Here is a 23,431-nt window from a genome sequence, read left to right as displayed (position 1 = left end):
GCCGGTCTGTCCTATAGGGCGAAAAATATGGTAATCTCGAGAGTTGTTCTCCCTGCACTATTGGACCGTCAGGTTTTTGTCCTGTAAAAGACCTTTCGGCTACCGAAAAAGAATGTATCAGAAGTTTAGCATCACCAGATGCTGGAGAACCCGAATGATCTGATATCGGAGAATCTAGCTGTAAGGAACCATCACGTTTTCAAGCTGGAAAACCGTCCACATTCAATCCTGCTATAGCAGCACGCAGCCCCATTGACATCTATTACAAGTCAGTAATGAGAGATATGAAAGCCTTTATATAACTGGAAGGCAAAGATAATTTAACTCAAAAAGAACACAAGGCTATACGATGGCTAGCTACCCGTCCTGACCTGAAGATCTCATGGGTGGATAAAGGAGGAGGAGTAGTTGTGTGGTCCGCACAACAATATAAGAGTGAAGTATACCGACAGTTGGGAAAGAGTATACGTCAGATAAAAAAGTGATCCCACCAATAAAATGGTAGAACAACTCAGATCATTTTTGAGAAGTAATGTAATGTCTGGAGTGTTAGATGCAAAAACGGCTGAGCGCCTTTTGCCCCTCCATTCATCTAAACCAAGATGGTATCTACTTCCCAAAGTCCATAAAAATGTCACCCCTCCTCCCGGTCCCTCCATAGTGGCCGGACGGGGGTCAGTGTTGACTGGGCTCTTAGACCTCTTCTCTCCCAAATGCCCTCATATGTAAAGGACACAGGTGACATCATTCAGTATACCCCGACCTTCCAATGGCACAGCACATTCTCCCTTGCAACAGTGGATGTTGAGAGCCTGTACACCTGCATCTGTGGTAACCCACTGGGTGTAATGGCGGGACCACGGGTGTGGGGGTGTGAATGGTGGGATCTTATGTGTTCGTGATGCCAGTGTGGTTTTCGGGCTCCAGAACACCACACGCCCGGATTCTCCGCTATCCCATTTGCTAGTAGTGAATAAAGAGTCCACAGTTATGTTCAAACAGAGGCTTTTTACTGAGTAGAAGACAGGTGTAATTATCTTCACAGCTAAGGCCAGATTTCCAAGAGAGGTGGCCAGGACCCAGAGGACCTCGCAGCTTGCTGGACCAATATACTTGTAGTTAACTTGACTTGTAGTTAGACTTGACTATGTGCAGGACTTGACTAGTTTCAGTGACAGTAGACATAGACTTGGGACTTACTGGAGAGACAGTAGCTTTGTGGCCTTCCAGATGCTGATCACTTGCCCTGAGTTCTCCGGTGGTTGCTGTCTCAGCAAAGACTGATGGTACAAGAGAGTGAATTGTAATGGCCGCCCCTTTATATAGTGGTGGGCTGGACTAAAGCCCATTGGTAAAGCTGCGGGTCATAGGTTAAGCTGGTGCTTTCTGGGAGTACATGTGACAACAAATCATGTGACTGCATAACAACATGTGACAACTTTTTTTTTTTTTTAAACTTACATTTTTATTGATGTTTTCATATATTTGAACAATAACAGAGATGTATATGCAATTCACAGGGTTTGCAAGCATTATAATAATTGTATAGAAATGCACAATCATGGTAAGTAAAATATCACCCTATTACGGGTAAAAACTTCAAGGTAAAACATAAAGGACAGAACAGAAAACAACAACCAACATAAGAAGGAAAGAGAAAGCTCCACGGAATTATCAGGGTATGAGTGAGAGTAGAAAAAAGGACATATTTGGTATCAAGCGAAAAAAGTTTAAAGCTGGACGGTATTATATTTACTCCGCCTCCAGACATCCCATCTGTACAAGAAGTGTGTCAGTCTATCTAAGGATTCTGCTATTTTATATTCATACCAACAGTTGTTATTAACACCTCTAATTATTTCTTTGATAGATGGTATCTTGGTCGAGTTCCAATTTTGTGCAATTTTCTGTCTTACCACTAATAACGTGTGAAGAATAACTGTTCTCTGGTGGTGGGAATATACATCAATATCTATATTAAAAATGGCTAAATAATGAGTCAATATGATCGGGAAACCACAGATATGTGACAGAAATCTACCTATCCTCCTCCAGAATTGTGTAATAACCGGACATTGCCACCAAATATGAGATAAGGATCCCTCTCCTTTACATCTCCAACAACAACTAGGAACGTCAGAGAATTTAGATACTCTCTGAGGTGTCAAATACCAACGATATAGAAGTTTCTTAGAGTTCTCTAGATGAGTTATACATTTAGAAAGTGACGGAACCACATAATGAGCTTGGCACCATTGTTGATCGGAGAATGTAGTTCCCAGTTCTTCTTGCCATTTTAATTTGTGTATATCTGGTGCAGTGGTATAGGAATCAAGCAAAATAGAGTAGCAATAGGAAATTCCTTTTTTAGGGAAGGATGAAGAGTTCAACCATTTATCTATCAGGGAAGATGGGGCATCATCCGGGGGGTTCTCAGAAGTTAACAAATGCCTGATTTGGAGGAACTTATAAAAATCCTTATTACTAAGATCATATTTTTCCTTAAGATAATCAAAAGACACAAATGTACCCTCAGACCAAAAGTCCGAAAGTGCTGTCAAGCCCCTCCCTATCCACAATGAGATATTTAAATCAGTAATAGCCGTTTCTAGTATTGAGCTATGTAGTGGGAAGAATTTGGTGATAAATAGTTGTTTAGGGAGAACAAATGTGTGCCACATGTGTACAATGGCGCCAATAGTGGGATGGGCATATCCTGGATTGTGTTTAAAAAAATGTGCTGCTGTAAGGATATTCCCAATCGTGTGTCTTCCCAAGACTACCGACTCTATATGTACCCAATGTTTGGAAGTATCGCCAAGCCAGAGATTACGGAGTTGATCTAAAATGACTGATCTGTAATATTGGAGCACAGATGGACACCCTACTCCCCCTTTACGAAGAGGTTGATATAAAGTTTCTGCTTTTACTCTGGGGGCTTTATTACACCAAATATATTTCATTAGAATCGTTTGGATATTTTTTAAGTATGATATTGGGAGTAGAATAGGCACGTTTCGAAAAACATATAATATCTTGGAAAGGATCATCATTTTTATAGCCGCTAAGCGACCCAACCATGATATACCCGCTGTTTTTAGATGTGAGACTGTTTTGTTAATGTCTTTCAGTAGTGGGACATAATTATCATTAAAAAGCTGTGATGTAGGGTAAGAGAGCTGAATTCCAAGATACTGCAAAGAAGATGAGGACCAGCTAAATGAAAATCTAGACTTAAGAGTATTAACTTGTTTAGCAGGGATGCCCAAATTTAAAATTAGAGATTTAGTTTCGTTTATTTTGTAATATGAAACATTTTTGAATTCTTCAAGTATTCTGCATATAGAAGAGAGAGACTTTTCGGGATCAGAGCAAATAACAATCACGTCGTCAGCAAATAGGCCTATACGGTGTTCCCTGTCACCTATTTTTAAGCCTGAAATATCGGGATCCCTTCTTATTTTTTCCGCAAAGGGTTCCATTATCATGGCGAATATCAAGGGGGAAAGGGGCAACCCTGTCTCGTTCCATTAGTTATGGAGAATTTCTGTGAAAGGAATCCAGACGTGTACACTGATGCCTCGGGGGAAGAATACAACGCACTGATACCTGTATGGATTTGGCCTATCAATCCAAATTTGGTCAGGACAGACCCCAGAAAGCTCCAGTGGACCCTATCAAACGCCTTCTCTGCGTCAAGAGACAACAGCAGAGAAGGCCGGCCACATGTCTCCACCGCATATATCAGATCAATAAATCTGCGGGTCCCATCCACTGTTTGTCTATTTTTAACAAAGCCAACTTGATCGTTATTAATCAAACTGGGGAGGATTTCGTTAAGTCTGTTCGCTAAGATTTTAGAGTACAGTTTCAGGTCATTGTTAAGTAAGGATATCGGCCTAAAATTTTCAGGTTTATCTGGGGATTTGGACAACTTTTACACACAGGTCTTTGAGACCTCCCACAAGTCCTCTATACTAACTATACATCGGGTTCCTGTCAAAGCATTTAAAGTGACATACACACCATATAAAACAACAGGTGGAGACAATAGGTCACTGAGGGATTCAACCTGACAGGGCCTACAGGTAGTACAGGACCGTGTATCTGTACTGGGACATCACAAACCCCCTTGCTTAACATAATTTATCCTCAACATAGGGTTCTGTCAGGCTTGAGGAACGAAGTGGCCGCAGGGTCAGATGCAGTCCTGAGGCATTTAATGCACAAGCTTCCATTTCAGGCTGGTGAAATAACACATAATATTAGAGTCTTTGTATAATAGTCCATACACGCTCTGACTTGCAGTTGAACAGGATGGTGAACAGGATTGGTGGTTATATATAACTGGTACATATACATTTACTTGACTTGTAAGAGCCTTTACTATGTACTTTATAACTGGACTATGCATTTTAGAACTGGACTATGCATTTTAGAACTGGACTATGCATTTACTGTCTTGCATAACTGTTTACTAAACACAACATGACTTTTGACTAAACACGACATGACATTGACTATGTGTTATACTAGTCATATGATATACTGTTTACTAAACACGACATGACATTTGACTAAACACAACGTGACATTGACTATGTGATATACTAGGCATATGGTATACTGTACACGACTAGACTATATACTACACATGGTTTATTAGACATTGTATACACGACTAGACTTATGACTTCAGACATATAGTTGCGGATTGGGTTGCCGGAGGCTCTCTGCTCAATGCCTTGGCTACTGGGGTCCCTTGGCATAAAACAAATCTCCCCAGAACACAATTTTTTGTTTTCTCTAGACATTTTTATGCTAGACATTTGATACAGATAACACTTTGACATTCATGTTACCTTATACTGAATACGTGAATGAGTTTAGTTTCAGGAATACTTACTGGCCAGGGAAGTATCCTGTGCACAACAGGTGGAGACCCTGCAGGGGAGACCCCAGGTCACTGAGGGACTCTACTTGACCGGGCTTACAGGTAGTACAGGACCGTGTACCTTTACTCGGACATCACACATCCCACATGATGTGGGTGTACAGGCAGTGCAGTTCATACTGCAGAACACAGACGAAAGCCCAGCATACATTGATTTCATATGTAATGCTTTACTGTTCATTCTTAATCATAGTACTTTCTGTTTTGGGTCCAAATGGTTTAAACAAATATCAGGCACGGCAATGGGGAGTCCCACATCTTGCTCATACGCTAATCTCTTTTTATCACATTTTGAGAAGAAATACATTTACATTCCTAACAATTCATACTTGAAAAATATTAGGGCTTTTTGGCGTTATGTAGATGATGTGCTAATTGTCTGGGTGGGAGAAGAAACTCGGTTTAATGATTGTATAACCTGTCTTAACAACATCAACCAGATGAACATTAAATTTACTAGCACCTACGGAGGCCAACAAGTCGAGTTCCTCGACCTAATGATTTATGCAGAAGAAGACTGTCTACTGACTAAAGGATTTCGCTAATTTATCTCTAAAAACACCATTTTGCATAAAAGACTATTCCATACAGCCAGTTTCTTAGGCTCAAGGGAAATAATAGTGATACGAACATATAAAGAGAACAAGCTGACAATCTATCCTCCCGTCTGCGTAAAAGAGGTTATCCGGCTAGCATTATTCAGAAGGCTTATACCAAAGTGATGGATGTTCCCAGAGATGGACTCTTCAATAACTCCAAGAACGGGGTACACAACAGAACAGAAGAAAAACGGTTTGTTTTTGCTTTTCAAAATAGTCCAATGAATTCCATGGTGAAGGCAAGAATTAATAATAACTGGCACATCATGGAAAGTGACAGTGATCTGTCAGCAGTAGTCACAAGAAAACCCATCATTACATACTGCAGGAATAAATCTCTAGAACTGCTGAATAATAATTCCAGAACCCAAGAGAAACGTGACAAAAATAGTTTAACCAGTGTTATCCCTAAAGGGAATTAAAAAATGCGGAGATTGCGCCCAGTGTAAATACAATATTGCCACAGATTCCGGTAGACTAGGGCACACATAGTTTTCAGTTCGGGATCTGATAACACGTCGTACCTCTCATGTAGTGTACTTCATAATGCGCAGCTGCTTGCGTTTTTATATTGGGAAAACTGTTAGACAGCTTAGGATCAGGGTACATGAGCATCTCTATTCATTTAGAAGTAGAAATGGAGCTTCCCGGTTTATCCAGCACATGAGAGGTACATAAATTCCAGACAGAGGGAATAAAATTCAGAGGTCTTGAAGTGATTAAGCATAAGAATTGTCACGCGCTGCGCTCCGGCCGTGAGCGTAGTGTCCCGGGGTCCCCGTCTGTCGGCGGGGCTGGGATTCGCATGGCGGGATGCACCCGCATGCGAATCCCAGCCCGTCACTTACCCCGCTCTGCTGCCTCTGTAACTCAGCTCCGCTGCGCTCGTCCCCATCTCCTAGGGCGCGCGCGCGGCGGAGCTCTGAAATTTAAAGGGCCAGTGCGCCCATAATTAGTCTTTGCACCTGACACCACATTATAAGTTCCTGCACCTCCCACACACCCCTGCCGGATCTTCAGTGCTCATTGCCTAAGAGAAAGCATTCCTATAGCCTGTTTTGCCTATCCGTGTTCCAGACCTTCCTGCTACGTTTTTGACTCCGAACCTTTCCCAGTTACCTGTGTGGTTGAGCCGTATTGGGGGTAGCGACCTGGGTGTCGCCTGCCGCAGCAAATCCATCCCGCTTTGTGGTGGGCTCTGGTGAAGACCAGCGGTACCTTAGACTCCGCTCCCCGATACGGTCCGAGTCATCAGCCACACAGGTAGAGGATCCACATCCTGTTCCAGACCGCCTGCATTCAGGTGCGTGACAAGAATTCTACTATTGATCGAAATACTCGATTGTTACGAGTAGAGGCTATGTGGATTATGCTCCTAGATGTACAAGGACCGCTTGGACCTAGATGTACAAGGACAGCGACAGAATCGATATGTCCCCATTTTTGAAGTAATTCTATAATATGTTTAAGATATAGATGTATACATACACTACAAAATATTAATCTTTAGTAGTTATTGTGTAATTTTATGTCTGATACTTGTCTTTGTTTGTACCCCATAAATGAAAGCGCTGCGGAATATGTAGGCGCTATATAAATAAATAAAATAAAATAAATGAATAAAATTGGCTACATGTGTGGTATAGCGGGGTGCAATACAGGGTAGTTGTTATTAACCCCTTCTTGTCATGACGCCAGGGCGTGATTTAGCCTTAACCACCCAAAGGAAATACAGCTGATCCATGGCTAGGCACAGGGGCAATGAAGACACTGACACCAATTTACTGACAACGGTAGCTTTACTAAGGGTAGACAGATGACACAGTCTATGCAGTACAGCCCAAGGAAGTGACCAGTGACACAGGGGGACCTCACAGGCTTGCTGGGACTTGCAGTATGTAGAGACACTTTAGTGCAGGCCACGGTGACTATATAGAAGACTTGATTTGACTGACTTGACAATTGACATGAAGATGACTTTGAGCTTACTTGAGCTGATTTTGTAACTGCAGACTTTAGGCTCCAATGCTCTGGACACAGACTCTGAGACGTCTTGACTGAACTGGACCTCAAGAACAAGAGCTAAGAGCTCCAAGAGAGAGAGATTGCAGCCCCTCCCCTGGTTTTATAGGGGAGCTTAGCAAGGATCCCAAAGGTCACTTGGGAGGGTCACCTGATCACTAGTGCCTCCTGGGTAACAAGCACATGGTATCATATTTAAAGCTAGTAATACAAAGATATATACAATAGGGGTCACACTGTAAGGGGGGCCCTGGGGACATGAAGGGACTCTTCCTGACAGGGCAGGCGAAATGTACAGGGACACCCGTACTGGGCCACCACACGTTATTCCTATTCTTTATCTAATTTTTGTTTTTGCCTTTTCTGCTCACCTTTTGCGATCACATGATCTGTTGAGTGACGCTCACCTTATTTTAACACACAGCGCAATGACGTAAGTGAGGCCGGAAGAAGCGCTCCTTGCGCGAAATTACCGGTGATCGCCTCTGAGCGCCCACGCATACCTGCAGTCCTGATCCTAAGGCACGTCCATATAGGAGCTTTGAGTCTCGTACTTAGCGGTGAGTGCAGGAGTGTTCTACAGTCTGTGTTATTTTTAGTGTTGCTCGCGAATATTCGCAATTCGAATTTTATTCGCGAATATCGCATATTCGCGAATTCGCGAATATTTGCGAATATAGCGCTATATATTCGTAATTACGAATATTCGTTTTTTTTTTTTTATTTATTTTTTTTTTTTTCACAGTACACATCACAGTGATCACCCCTCTCTGCTTCCAGCTTATGTGGTGTAAGAAGGCTCTAATACTACTGTGTGAGACTGGTGTGCGAATTTTCGCATATGCGAAAATGTGCATATGATAGTTTTCGCATATGCGAATTTTAGCTTATGTTAATTTTTGTATATGCAAATGTTCGCATCTGTTAATTTTCGCACGCGCGAATATTCGCATATGCGAAAATAAAACGAGAACATTACGAATATGACGAATATTCGTCCATATATTCGCGAATATTCGCGAATTCGAATATGGCCTATGCCGCTCAACACTAGTTATTTTGCATTTACTAAGGCTTTCTGTTGCCTCATATCCTAGGACCACCGGAGACTCCATTGAGGATTGTCTATAGCTGCGCTGTTATCCCTACTCAGCCTGTGAGTTAACCCCTACTAGTACAGAGACTATTGGTGCTTTCCCCATTCCTTCTACAGACACGCAAGTATTCCCCTTAGGCTATGTTCACACAGTGTATTTTGCCCGAGTGGGCTGCATTATAATATGCCGCACCATATACTGCAGAAATTCCAGGGGCAATGGGGCTAATCTGTGTTTTGCATTTCCAAGGGGCATTCCCTAGCGCAGTGTTTCCCAACCAGGGTGCCTCCAGCTGTTGCAAAACTACAACTCTCAGCATGCCCAGACAGCCAAAGGCTGTCCGGGCATTCTGGGAGTTGTAGTTTTGCAAGAGCTGGAGGCACCCTGGTTGGGGAACCCTGCCCCAGTGATACATGTGGTGTCATGGTACCGTATTGCATATCGTACCTTGTATGATGGTCCCCAAAGTCAGAGCTACTACGTTCAGGTAGGGTCCCCCAGGTGGGACAGCCCCTAGTTGCCTCCTACTACTCTAATTCTATAATGTTTATATGTGTATATTTATTAATGTATATATTTAACCTAATGCATATAAAGTATATTTACCTTGTTAGCGTCGCAGGACCTTTGGTCAGGTGACTATGTTAATTCCTCTATGGTATGTTGAAGGACCTTTGGAGGTCCTTGGGTCTATGTAAAGATGATTGACAGAAGTACTGGACCAATCAGCTTTAGTCCAGCCCCTCCCTATAAGGGAGCTGTAGCCAATTATCATTCTCTTGGGTTGCTGCTCTTGTGGATGCCGGACTAGCAGGACGGATCTGCGCAACTTTCAAAGACAAGCTAGGCCAGAAACCTGCCAGCCTCAGCCTCAAACTAAACCGTGAGTCCTAAACTAAATCCCCGCTAAAGCTAGCGTGACTACTGCACCTCAACTAAATCCCCTAAATCCAGCGGAACAGCCCATATCAGTCTATGGACTCTAAAACGCTTAAGGTCCCAACCACTGTCAATCTCTAAGAGACTTTGCCTGTATAGAGACTGTTCCGGTTATGAAGCTTGCATAAAATCTTCAGTAAAAGTTCCTACTGTTTTCATCAAACTCTCCGGTTGTGGACATTTAAATATTCCATACCTCCCTATCGCTCTTGGGAAGGGTGGCGGTAGGACAAGCATTGCAGAGGACCACGCACCCTGGCGTCACGAATAGAAAGGGTTAATCACACACCCTTTAATTACCGCACAGCTACACCCCATATACCCTACTCCCCCAGGCTATCACATAGCCATGGAATAAGGTTGGGTTCACATTACGGAATCTACAGCCATAAAGACTTTCCAAGGACAACGGGTGCTGACTGAATTAGTGGGCGTAAGGACAACGCAGACACTGCCAGTCCCTGTAGACTGCAATCTATTCCTCAAAGGATGAACTTTAGGTGGATGAATTTCAGTGGCGGAGCTTTCGCTGCTGAAATTCTGTAGTCTGTACTGTGCAGCGGAATGGGATTCTGCTGCTCCAGAATTTCCAAGCATGGCCTTAGACCATGTTCACACGGTGGAATTTTCTGGCAGAATCTGTTGTTTTCAATGGGATTCTGCTGCGCAATGCACCTGGCGGAATTTCTGCGTCATATGTTTCCGCTGTGAAAGTTCTGATTCCTTCCTTCACCAAAAGCATTGACCTGTCAATTGTTTCGGCGGAACCCATTCAGAACTGCACTGCTTTGTAATAAAACGGCTTAAAGGAGTATTCCAAAAACTTTTTTTTATATATATATCTCAACTGGCTCCTGAAAGTTAAACAGATTTGTAAATTACTTCTATTAAAAAAATCTTAATCCTTCCAATAATTATCAGATGCTGAAGTTGAGTTGTTCTTTTCTGTCTGGCAAACAGTGCTCTCTGCTGACATCTCTGCTTGTCTCTGGAACTGCACAGAGTAGAAGAGGTTTGCTATGGGGATTTGCTTCTACTCTGGACAGTTCCCGAGACAGGTGTCATCAGAGAGCACTTAGACAGAAAAGAACATAACAACTTCAGCAGCTCATAAGTACTGAAAGGATTAAGATTTTTTAATAGAAGTAATTTACAAATCTGTAGAAATATATATATTAGGGCTCAGGGTTTGAGACAACTGAACAGGTAGTATTTCAAGTAATATTTCAATTTATTAATTATATCTAATGTGACAATAGAATATAAGATAAAATGTGAATAGCAGCAACTGCGTCTCACAGGGCCCTTGTGCAGGCGCAGCACCAACTATTAAGAACTATAAAATGTGTATAGCACAGTGTATAAAATATAAAAAATAAAAATCCTTATATAAAATTGTTATAAAAAATAGAGACCACCATAAACATATAGAGAGAGAGGGATCTGGGTAGGAAAGTCTTAGTCCATCCACAATAGTCAATTATCTCCTCTCTTAAAAAAGTCCTGCTAATATAGACAGATTCCGGTATTTTAGTAACCAATAGCAACCATAAGGTTAGTCACCCGTAGCAACCGTTCAGGTGAGTCCGGCTATCGTGGTAGTTCGCAATTCAACACTTTAGAAGAAGATCTACTTGTTATTTGTAGACAATATTCAACATAAACAGCTAGTGTGCAGTCACTGTTAATATGCATGCATATTTGTATGATACTTTGTATCTCACCGCTCCCGGACACTGATGCGCTGAACTTCACGGGGATGCTGCGATCTCCTCCTGTTGCGCTGTGTAATCCCGCAGTCTATTAGCACTGAGTAGCTGTCTTGGCATGAGACAGCATCACCGGAGACTCGGCCGTCTCCCACAGTGGTGATGTTGGTAGATGGTGGGTTATGGGTGGTGTTGTTGCAGCGGTTCTGCGGGTAAGAACGTACAAATGCCGGTGGCGTCCTCGTGGCAGCGAGGTGCGGATATCTCCTTCACCGGGTGTCGGGTGATTGACAGTTTATTTTCGGGTATCGGACTGCAAGTGCACTGGTGGTCTCAACACCTCAACACCTATTGAGACCACCAGTGCACTTGCCCTGCTCATTAAATAGCAGTCCGATACCCGAAAATAAACTGTCAATCACCCGACACCCGGTGAAGGAGATATCCGCACCTCGCTGCCACGAGGACGCCACCGGCATTTGTACGTTCTTACCCGCAGAACCGCTGCAACAACACCACCCGTAACCCACCATCTACCAGCATCACCACCATGGGAGACGGCCGAGTCTCCGGTGATGCTGTCTCATGCCAAGACAGCTACTCAGTGCTAATACACTGCAGGATTACACAGCGCAACAGGAGGAGATCGCAGCATCCCCGTGAGGTTCAGCGCATCAGTGTCCGGGAGCGGTGAGATACAAAGTATCATACAAATATGCATATTAACACTGACTGCACACTAGCTGTTTATGTTGAATATTGTCTGCAAATAACAAGTAGATCTTCTACTAAAGTGTTGAATTGCGAACTACCACGATAGCCGGACTCACCTGAACGGTTGCTACGGGTGACTAACCTTATGGTTGCTATTGGTTACTAAAATACCGGAATCTGTCTATATTAGCAGAAGAGAGGAGATTATTGACTATTGTGGATGGACTAAGACTTTCCCACCCAGATCCCTCTCTCTATATATGTTTATGGTGGTCTCTATTTTTTATAACAATTTTATATAAGGATTTTTATTTTTTACATTTTATACACTGTGCTATACACATGTTATAGTTCTTAATAGTTGGTGCTTCGCCTACACAAGGGCCCTGTGAGACGCAGTTGCTGCTATTCACATTTTATCTTATATTCTATTGTCACATTATATATAATTAATAAATTGAAATATTACTTGAAATACTACCTGTCCAGTTGTCTCAAACCCTGAGCCCTAATATATATATTTCTACAGACAAACTACTATCTGACACCTTGGGTATAGGTGTCTAATTAGGTAGCCCGGGTTTATTTGGTGGGTAGTCAGACAAGAGCCTCTCCAACTCCTCTATATAATTTACAAATCTGTTTAACTCTCTGAAGCCAGTTGATATATATATATATATAAAAGTTTTTTTTTCCTGGATAACCCCTTTAATAAAACGGCTTTATTTCCTAGTCAACAGGGTGATTTCTTCTCACATAGCAGTTGTACAACCATGTGATGTGATGCACAACTCAATAACAACTCATGTACAATTGCATCCTCTATCAGAATAATTGAAATGTAGGACTCGAGCGCCTAGAACAGTGGTTTCCAAGCTGTTGAACGCCAGATGTTGCAAAACTACAACTCCCAGCATGCCCGAATAGCCATTGGCTGTCTGGGCATGCTGGGAGTTGTAGTTTTGCAACATCTGAGCAGCCACAGTTTGGAGACCACTGGTTTGAGCATGAACTATTGGTGAGCTGTTTCTTCTGTATACCCTAACACTGGCTGTGTACTTTTGGAAACCAGCTAAATGTATTGGCATACTGTATACCTTGCCAGTACATTATGATTAAAAAATCTAAATCTTTTACTTTTATATACATAATGTAAAAAAAAAAAACGTAGTTTAAAAAAAAAAACACAACTTATTTATTTATTTATTTTTGCAACAAATACATTGTCCCAAGACATAAAATAGTACAGTGTTTTGTGTTGACATGCTCATAACAGCCTGTAAAAAAATTTATAAATACATTTATAATCTAATATGATGATTTTTGCACAGCATTAAATAAAAAATTAAATAAAATAAAAAATTGGGCAAAATATAAAATAAATGAAAGAGAAATGCATACTGGTATGTTTCAAAAAGATGGCAGCTATTTAAAGTATACAAAGTACAGCTTGTCCCGCAAACAAAAAAAAAGCCTCATACAGTTACAGTCACCAATTGGTGTATATGATGGAACCATGTATACCAGGTCTCCCAGTGAATAGACACATAGTGGGCTGTGTCGCCCATTTTCTCCTATTGCAAAAAAGTATTAGATGGCGTAAAGTTTTAACTTTTTTACATATATATTTTTTTGCTTTATGGTCTACACCAGTGTTTCCCCAACCAGGGTGCCTCCAGCTGTTGCAAAACTACAACTCCCAGCATGCCCGGACAGCCGAAGGCTGTCCGGGCATGCTGGGGGTTGTAGTTTTGCAACAGCTGGAGGCACCCTGGTTGGGGAAACACTGGTCTACACCATAAAATTACTACCATAATGATAAAAAGATATATTCGCTCGACAGAGGTCAAAAGGACTTGCTATTTGCCTTGCTCCAAATGGAGCCCTATGGGTACACTTGGCATTTTATTATCTTCAGCCACATACTGTTAACTGAGACGATTCTCTCTGTCCTCACCCCTTTTTTTTTTTATCATGTCTCAGCTGTATTGGTATAAAAGTACCACATCAGCAGGCGGACACATGGATGTAATGGAGGTGCGGGGTTTCTGCGCACACAGATATGGACCCAGTATAACCACTCCTATGTCTCCGTTATCTGACCCTACAAAGCCTATGGGAGAACATTGAGTTCAGGCTTGTGTGCAGAGATAACAGGGGTGGGGAACACGAAGATACTGAGAACATGAATGAATAATGTCACTTGGGAATGCACGTTATAGTAAATTCTATGTAAAGATGTATGGCGGACACATTTCCTGAAGAATTGCTGAACTATGCAGCAATATTAGAGTAGATGACTGGGGACAGCAATTGTTGGTCATTGTCACCCATGACGTAGAAACTTAAAAGAGGGTCAGGGGGTAAGTTATAATTCAGTGGTCTCCAATCTGTGGACCTCCACAGTTTGGAGGCCACTGGTTATAAATGGTGAGCATTAATGATTATTGGGTATAGATTAGTACGGCGTCCAATTTAGGACATCATCAGTTGTCAGCCGTAACTCCGTCCTGCGTCAGGCGAAACAGCGTCCCGCCTCCTCCCTCGGACTAATATCCGTCAGGCGTCAGCCACAACTCCCTCCTCCGTTATCCGAAACTCCCTCATCCAAAACTCTGTCATCCCTCAGACGAAAAACCTTCCTACCGTGTAACAGAGCCGAGTCAGTGTTGGCTCTCTGCTATACAGGTTCTGCTGTAGAGGGTATTCAGTGTCGGCTCTGCTATACAAAATATCCAAACCCCACACCTGGGAGTGACTCCAGGTGGAGGTGCAATACCCCATATGAAACACCCTCCCTTTAAAACTTAACTTTTATTTTATGTATATATAAATAAGACTTGTGAAAACTTGATAGTTTAAAACACCAGCAAACATCCGCCACCGTAATATATATATATATATATATATATATATATATATATGCTCTCAGCCAGAGTGCATGTAGATTCCCTGTGCCTGCAGAACTACCTGCCTGCAGGACTATTTGGTGGCTAGATTGCTGAAAACACAGTAGCATAGCCTCCCCTACATGTTTCGTGACAGCAGTCACGTCATCAGGGGTGTCTGAGGCATATGACTCAGACACCCCTGATGACGTGACTCACGAAACATGTAGGGGAGGCTATGCTACTGTGTTTTTAAAGTCAGCAATCTAGCCACCAAATAGTCCCTGTAGTTCTGCAGGCACAGGGAATCTACATGTCCTCTGGCTGAGAGCATATATATATATATATATATATATATATATATGTATATAGAAAGTTCATATAAATCCGCAGCACACAGGTCCAATATGGTGAAAAAGAAAAAACTTTATTCCATCATGTGAATGTCATACAGCGACGTTTCTGCTGGCTCTCCCAGCCTTTCTCAAGCTCATACAAGTGTTACAAATCACCCATTTTATAATGGCAACAATTACAAAGTCAATTACCAAAAAAATCAGTAAAAACATAAAATACACAAAGTAAGGTATACATCATACAATCCATAGTATACATAGTATACATATATATATATACTACGGTGGCGGATGTTTGCTGGTGTTTTAAACTATCAAGTTTTCACAAGTCTTATTTATATATACATAAAATTAAAGTTAAGTTTTAAAGGGAGGGTGTTTCATATGGGGTATTGCACCCCCACCTGGAGTCACTCCTAGGTGTGGGGTTTGGATATTTGGTATAAATTAACCCCTACATCATCCTTGGGCTATTTGTTAGGGCTCTGCTATACACACTCTGTAGAACATGTAGTGTCTGTAGTACACGTGCAAGTTTCACAGTTCCGACTCTGCTATACATGCTGTGCAGCTTTGGGTCTGCTATGCTGAAGAAAGATGCGTCTGAGGGAGAATCGTCTGAGGCATGACAGCGTTTTGGACAAGGGAGTTTCGCATGAGGGAGGAGGGAGGTGTGGCTGAAGGATGACAGCGATTAGTATGAGGGAGGAGTCGGGACGCTGTTTCGCCTGACGGGGGATGGAGTTGCGGCTGACGACTCATGGCGATTGGTCCGGGGGAGGAAGCAGGACGCTGTTTCGCTTGACGACTGACGGTGTCCTAAAATGGACACCGTAGATTAGGGGTGATCACCGCCACCACAACCGTCACTCCATAAGTGGTGTCAACCAGATGTCATACTTAACATAGACAAAATTGGCGGCTCACCTCAGCTGAACATGCACACCTGTGCGCGGATTAGTGCACGCCAGTGCTCCCGGTCCAACAATAGCACAAGAGAAGAGAATATCGAGCACAGAGTGCAGTGAATCAGGAACAAATTTATTTAGAGATCACATGGATAGCACAGTAACACCAACGTGTTTCTTGTCATGACTAAGGGTCCTGTTTGACCCGAAACGCGTTTGTGTTACTGTGCTATCCATGTGATCTCTAAATAAATTTGTTCCTGATTCACTGCACTCTGCGCTGGATATTCTCCTCTCTTGTGAGATGTCATACTTAGGGTAAGTTGAAAAATCAGGGTGGAGATGCCTATTCCTCCTGTAAAACCTCACCTATGTGGTCCTCACAAATCTAGAGATTTACAGGTGTTTTTTGTTTTTTTTTTATGCTGCTTCTGCAATCTGTCCATGTACTTAAGACCATGGCAGCACCCAGGAACCTGTATCAAAAATAAGTGACTGTGGCATCCGTGCGCAGTCTGCAATTCCTATACAGGTTTCTGGAACGTTTCGTTAGAAGGAATTAGCATCACTTCGAAAAAACAAACCCAAAGCATTATAAAGGGACAAAAGTACATTGATTGGGTAATGTGGTGTTGTAGGGTTATTTTACAATTTTCGGACCATCTAGTTTGTGGTCAGCAATTTTTCCAACAGAATTCTCCTTTTTTTTTTTTTTTTTTTTTGTAGGAAACTTTAATAAACATGTAGTTCTCCTATACAGATTTGGTTGGTACTTGATTTTAGTTGGTTTTGTGAATTTTTCCGGCGCATTATGTTGCATGCTGGTGCGGCCCTGATGCAGACATGTTGCATACAGAAAAATCTATCAAAACCTGTCGGAAATAGCTTAGTAAATAATGGCCAATGTGTCTGTTTTACTGTAAAGAGCACTGTGTAAGAATGAACCCCCCCCCCCCCAAATTGTGGATTTTTTTTCGATTCCCCAATACAAGTAATATTTTTTACCATTTTATGGTAATTGAAATAAGTGTCATTACAAAGTACAATTAATCCTACAAAAACACAAGCCCTTATATGGGTATGTGGCTAGAAAAATCTCCTAAAAGACGAGGAGAAAAAAAAAAACAAGAACGCGGAAAAAAAAAGAATACGCCTGGTCCTTAGAGCAGTACTTCTGGATACAAAAACGTAGTAAGTGTCAGATTGCAGGGTCCGACCAATCTCCCGTACAAGGCCCTGGCTCTCCTTCTAAATGGAGTGTGCCGACCACCACATGAAGTGGCAGCTAACACGCCCGCTCCATGCAGCTCTATGGGAGAGCTGGAGGATGCCGAGTGCAGCGCTCTGGCTCTCCCATAGAGCTGCATTGAGGGGGCCTGTCGACCGCCGCTTTGTGCCGAGGTCAAACACACCCCATTCAGGAGGAGAAACGGGTCCCCCATATCAGAGATTGTGGGGGGCCACTGTCAGACCCTCTGCGATCTGACACTTGTTCACATTTATTACATTGGGTTATATTCCATCCAATAAATGTATTCTTTTTTTTTTTAAGCACAATGGCTTGTGCTGAGCGACCATGTGTCAGCACTTTTGGCTGTGACTTATGAAGTGGGTGTCAGGGCGGACCTGCTGGTGATGATCCAGACTGAGCTACTGCTCCTTTAGATGAATATACACAGCCCTGCAAAATAGACTGACACAGCTACATGACAAGCAGTGCATGGGCATATTGCATAGTTTATATATATATATATATATATATATATATATATATATATATGTGTGATAGCCCTTGGGGGGGTGTATGGTGGTAGTGGGGGTGTTGTTTCGGTAGATGAGGGGTTAATGTTAACCCTATAGTTCGTGACGCCAGGCTGAGGGCTAGTATGCTGAGGTAATTCTCCGGCCTATCGCTGCCCTTCCCAGTAACGATAGGTGCATTCATAAAATGACTGAAGTTCCACAAGGTAGTTGAACTTGAACTTGGATAACTTTACTTAAATGCTTGCGGTACATCCAATGAACAGTAACAGTCTTAGGAATACAGTCTCTGTATAGTTCAGTGACTGACAGTTGTTGCGGACCTTGACTTCTGATATAGTCTGAGAATTTGGGGTAATTTGCGAAGATCCGTCCGGATTTAGGGGATAGATAAGGTCCGGTGATCTTGCAGAGTGCTTAGGGATTGATACACTCACGATTCTGAATATATCCGCCGTTGATGCAAGGCTCGGGCCTAACTCACTGCAGAAGACAGCTGCGCAGATCCTTCTCATTTGACAGCCCGGGAACAAGAGAGAGTAATGGCCGCCGCTCCCTTATATGGGCAGGGCCACTTTTACTGGTCCAAGCAACTGTCACTCACCGTCACAGGGAGTGATGGGTGAAATACGTCACAGGGACCTCCAAAGGTCCTTAAGCCTAAAAACCATAGAGTTTACCTGCTACACTCCATACAGGTAATTAACCATTTATATACATTTGTACAATCATATTTATATAAATCCTAAATAACTGCTAGATAAGTAATACCTAGATTAGAGGTGACAAGGGTTGGACTAGATACAAAGAACCCCGATGTCCTAGGGACTCTGGCTATGGGGACTTCTACACAGGTACCGTATAGGATGCGGTACCGGGACACCAAATATATATATATTATACATAGCAAAACAAGGGATAAGGAGCAGCACTCTGCGAGATATAGGTCGAGGGTGGGTGCACACGGCCGGAATCCCAGGTCACGGGAGACACTTCACAATGTAGAAAGGAGAAGACTGTAGCACTCCAATAAGATGAAAAGTGAATGTGGCTTTATTCCAATTCAGACATCAAGGCAACGTTTCAGCTGCACGCAGGCAGCCTTTATCAAGCGGCTGCCTGCGTGCAGCTGAAACGTTGCCTTGATGTCTGAATTGGAATAAAGCCACATTCACTTTTCATCTTATTGGAGTGCTACAGTCTTCTCCTTTCTATATTATACATAGTATACATTATTTATGCTGGATAGCTGTGAATGCTAAATAACAGGATAAAGCATTGTGCATTGTGTATGGTATAGCATGCTGGGACTTGTAGTTTTGCAACAGCTGGAGGCACACTGGTTGGAAAACACTGGGCTAAGGCAAGGTTTCCACTTGTTTGATTACAGCAAAAAAGGCCACATTTGCCGCACAGCATGTTTCATGGTAATGTAAGGGGTCATAGCAATCTTTGGGCCCCACAATAAGAAAGTCAGTAATAGGATCATGTGCACACCCAAAATAGGCTTAGGCTGGGTTTACAAATGGTTTCTTTTCTCACCAGAAAAAAACTTCCACTTTTTCTGCTATTTTTGCTGGTGTGTGGAAACAGTCAATCTTCTACCCTGTGGCAGTTGATGTATTCTATAGGGCCGGCGGAGGTGAGTAGTGAAGCTATGAATCACTACTTACCTCCTTACACTACGTGGGCCAGGCGCCCTCCATCCGACCCTTGGAGTGTAAGGAGGTAAGTAGTGATGCATAGCTTCACTACTCACCTCCGCAGGCCCTATAGAATACATCAGTCCTATAGCATACCGTGCACAGTGTACCCATATATACTATACAGGAGCAGAGACTCCTGTCACTATACTGACAGGAGTCCCTGCTACTAGTGGGGTTGAGCCATGTCTGCAGCTGTACAGCTGCAGGAACAGTTCATGCTGGGTAGGAGGTATACATCGCATATATCTAATTCCCAGCATGAATCTACAGTAAAAACAATGATCTGTAAAAAAAAAAATAAATAAAAAAATAAACTGAACAGCATATTCCAGGTGAGGATGTACCAATGCTTTCTAAGGGCAGGGTCACATGGCACAGATCCACAGTGCATTTTACGCTGCAGATCTGCCGGTGACCCTCCAGCTGCTTCTCCCCTGCTCACAGCGGCAATCCGCCACTCCGATCACTCACAGAGGGGCATGCAAGTTGCCACACTTGCTCACAGTCTACTCACAGACATTGAGGTGAGGTCGCCATGTGTGAGTACAGTACACTGCACATGTGCGCTGCAACTCGCAAAGCAATTTGCCCTGTGTGACTGCTCGTAGCGGCAGATTGCCACTGCAAGCAGGGAAGAAACAGCTGGAGGCACACTAATTGTGGGTTCACCTGCAGATCCGTGTCATGTGACCCTACCCTTAAGCGGGGTCTATGATCTATAAGTATAAGTACACAAATACTGGAAAATCAGCTCACGCTCTAACCAGGAAGTTGCTCGGTGTGCAGGGATAACCACTGTGCAGTGGAACCGGATAGCAATGAGAAAAGATGAGCAGGTTTCAGGCATGTAAAATTACAGCATAGCTCTGCTTGATGCATTTCTAGGTATCCCAATTTATCAAAAGCATGGTATCCCACTTTATCCAAAGCATGCCAGGGCAGAGAGGCGAAGAACCACCGTGGTCAAATTTGATAGAGTCCGGGGGTTTGGCACCTTAATGGACTGCTACCATGGGGGCACCGTCCTTGTCAACCAACTAGCAGTCAAGAGAAACTACCTTCCCACACATTTACACTCTTTGGAGAGCGGGGAGATCATGGAGTACACCCCAGTCCGCAGTACACAAGGAGAATGGGCGGCAGCTGTGACCAGAATGAAGAACCACACACAGTTCCCCTTTGTCTGTTTTCCCATGAAGGAATGGGAGTCGGATCCTTTTGGCTTACTACCTCCACGTGTCAAGGGCCAAGTGATGGAGGAGGAGGAGCTTCTGCCCGGGGCACCCGTCATGGCACAAAGTACCATCCAGATCCAAGAATGAAGCCTACAGATGTGCCCAGGCCTACTCCTGGCAATGAGGACGTTTGACCTACTCAACGGGCACCAACTAAAGTGCCTCGGCCTACTCCTGCTGAGGAAGAGGTTTGGCCGGCCCAGCAGACACCAACACTTTGTCCCTCAGTGGTGCAAGCTACTGCGGTACAGATGGTAACAGTGAGCCCCACCATCACTGATTCCAGGTTATACCAAGTATCGTGGAACACCACAGTCAGTCCCTTAGAGGGGGCATAGTCCCATGGTCCCTGCTACATGTCTCAGCCCAGGAAGCATCCTGACAGGCGAGGCTGGGATGGCAAGTTTCCTGGATAAGTCATTTGTCCTCGCATTGTTTTCTTTACACTACCAGTCGTGAGACTAAAGTTGTTTTGTGGAGTACCACTACTGTTTTTCAGGTTCCAACGCAACTTTTAAGCAATGTGCCTGGCGGACAAGCCAAGAACTACACCGTGACCAAAAATCGTAAGCTTATGTGCCCGCCTTCAGCCGTGATCCTTTACTACAAACTCAAAGTACCTGGAACTGTAGAGCGGTACTAAAATTTCTACAAAAAAGAGTAATATATTGTTTTGATGTCTTTTGAACAAATGTGTGCACTACATAATATTGATGTGAAGTTGATTCACTGGGGCCACATTGTAATAAAGTGCACATAAAATGTTTACACACTTGTCTATAGTGTCTTATGTTTTTCTACTAGCTATGGCAGTTGTACAGAAGGTATCCTGAACACATTAGGAAAAGCATATCTATATACCTCTTTGGCATAAAATGCACTAAGTTGGTGTACATAGCTCTTGTATATAATAATATCAATAGTAAAACGTACTATTACGGCAGGATTGTCTAGTCTTCACAAATGTGTAATAGAGAGTAATGTACATATTACGTTTAGTGTACAGAAAAATAGTCATGTACAGTATTAAGATAGGACTGTTAGCTTATAGCCAGTATCGTCATACTCAGTCCATGTCAGTCCATAATAATATAAAGTGTCTAATGTTTATTGTTTTACTGTTCACTGTGTACAGGGTTCTCTTGTGGCCAGAGAGAGTACCAGCTGAGCGTAAGTAGCACAAATAAGTGGAAAAGCACTTGTATATACTGTTTATCATGTATTGTCAAATATAAAATGTCAATATAACTGCTAGTTAATTGTTGCGGGGAGAAGTAGCACACATGCCGAAGGGCCCTGTTAACACAGGCATCAGGGTTAAAAGCCTCAGGCAGCCCGATCCGTACCAAAGTAGTTGCAAAGTCAAAAGATCTCATACCAATTAACATTGGATTCATCCTGGTTTCAATACCCTGTTTATCTGAGTAGGTCAGGACATTTCCTCATGTGCCACATGAACTCTTCCCCAGTTACCAGCCCTGAGAAGGACATTGACAAAATGCCCCAGGAACTGTTTATCCTCCTTTTGGGCCAGTGGCCTTGTTCTTCGTCCGCCCTCAAGGACTGTACACCGAGTATGGCTTCATTTTAGAGGGGGAGTTTGTGGTGGCCCAGTACAGAAGTGGCCCTTCTGTACACTATTGGTTCTATCAGGTGGACACAGTCCCAGTCCCCTGGCTCCCTCACTCCTCAGAACTCTCATTGCCTGTATAGAGTTAATGTATGTACCTTTAAATCCTGTTGTTAAGCCCTGTGTAAGCAAGGAAGGTGTAAGTGACCAGGTGACTTGTTGGTGACCTATGGGACCCCTCCAAATTGCTCCCTTATATAGCAGGGAGGAGTCAGCTTAGTTTCAGTTTAGTGCATGCTGAGGTACAGTCAAGTGAAGACCTGAGAGTGTCTGGTGTTTCTGAGGCAGACCAAGGCCTAGTCACGCAGCCACTATCCTTGGAACCCCCTGCAGGTGAATGTCAAAGCCTGGTCAGCACAAATATAGGGGAGAAGTCTAGTCAGCATAGTCAGGTCTGTCAAGTCTAAAGTCAGCGTGGGTTGCATCATTGAGTCTAAGTCCACTACAAGTCCCAGCAAGCCAACAAGCCTCCTGAAGTTCTCTGGTCATCTCCTTGGGCCTAAACTGAGCTGTAAAGACTTTAACATCTGTCTGCCTCAGTAAAGTGCTGTTGTTCTGTAATCTTGCATTGGAGTGATTATTTGCCCCGCGCCTGGCCCAGAAACCAGCGGCCATACCTCAGGTGATATAGAGGATAACCACGCCGTCACGAATACCAAGGATTAATAACATCTGCCCTAAGGGTTACAACATCTGCCCTTTTCCAACACCCTTACCACACATGCAGGTTATTAGTACCCAGATGCATAACTTTACATTTATCCACATTGAACCTCATTTGCCAAGTGGATGCCCAGACACTTAGTCTATCCAAGTCATCTTGTAACTTATACACATCCTCTATAGACTGTACCGTGCTACAAAGCTTGGTGTCATCTGCAAAGATAGAAACAGAACTGTTAATACCATCCTC

At 43.1% G+C, this 23,431-nt stretch overlaps 1 protein-coding gene across 1 annotated transcript; it reads left to right on the top strand.

Annotated features, from left to right (window-relative positions):
• Positions 1 to 5,675: 5,675 nt before the first annotated feature.
• On the top strand, positions 5,676 to 21,557 carry LOC130305947 (uncharacterized). Its single transcript, XM_056552052.1, has 3 exons — positions 5,676 to 5,792; positions 8,000 to 8,135; positions 20,539 to 21,557. Exons 1-3 carry the CDS (start codon positions 5,676 to 5,678, stop codon positions 20,973 to 20,975), a joined length of 690 nt encoding a protein of 229 aa, XP_056408027.1. The 3' UTR covers positions 20,976 to 21,557.
• Positions 21,558 to 23,431: the final 1,874 nt, after the last annotated feature.

The sequence above is a fragment of the Hyla sarda genome, unplaced genomic scaffold, assembly GCF_029499605.1.
Source record: "Hyla sarda isolate aHylSar1 unplaced genomic scaffold, aHylSar1.hap1 scaffold_1348, whole genome shotgun sequence".
Classification (NCBI taxonomy): Eukaryota; Metazoa; Chordata; class Amphibia; order Anura; family Hylidae; genus Hyla; species Hyla sarda.
Note: the sequence above shows the minus strand (reverse complement) of the source record. Positions and strands in the feature narration are given on the sequence as shown.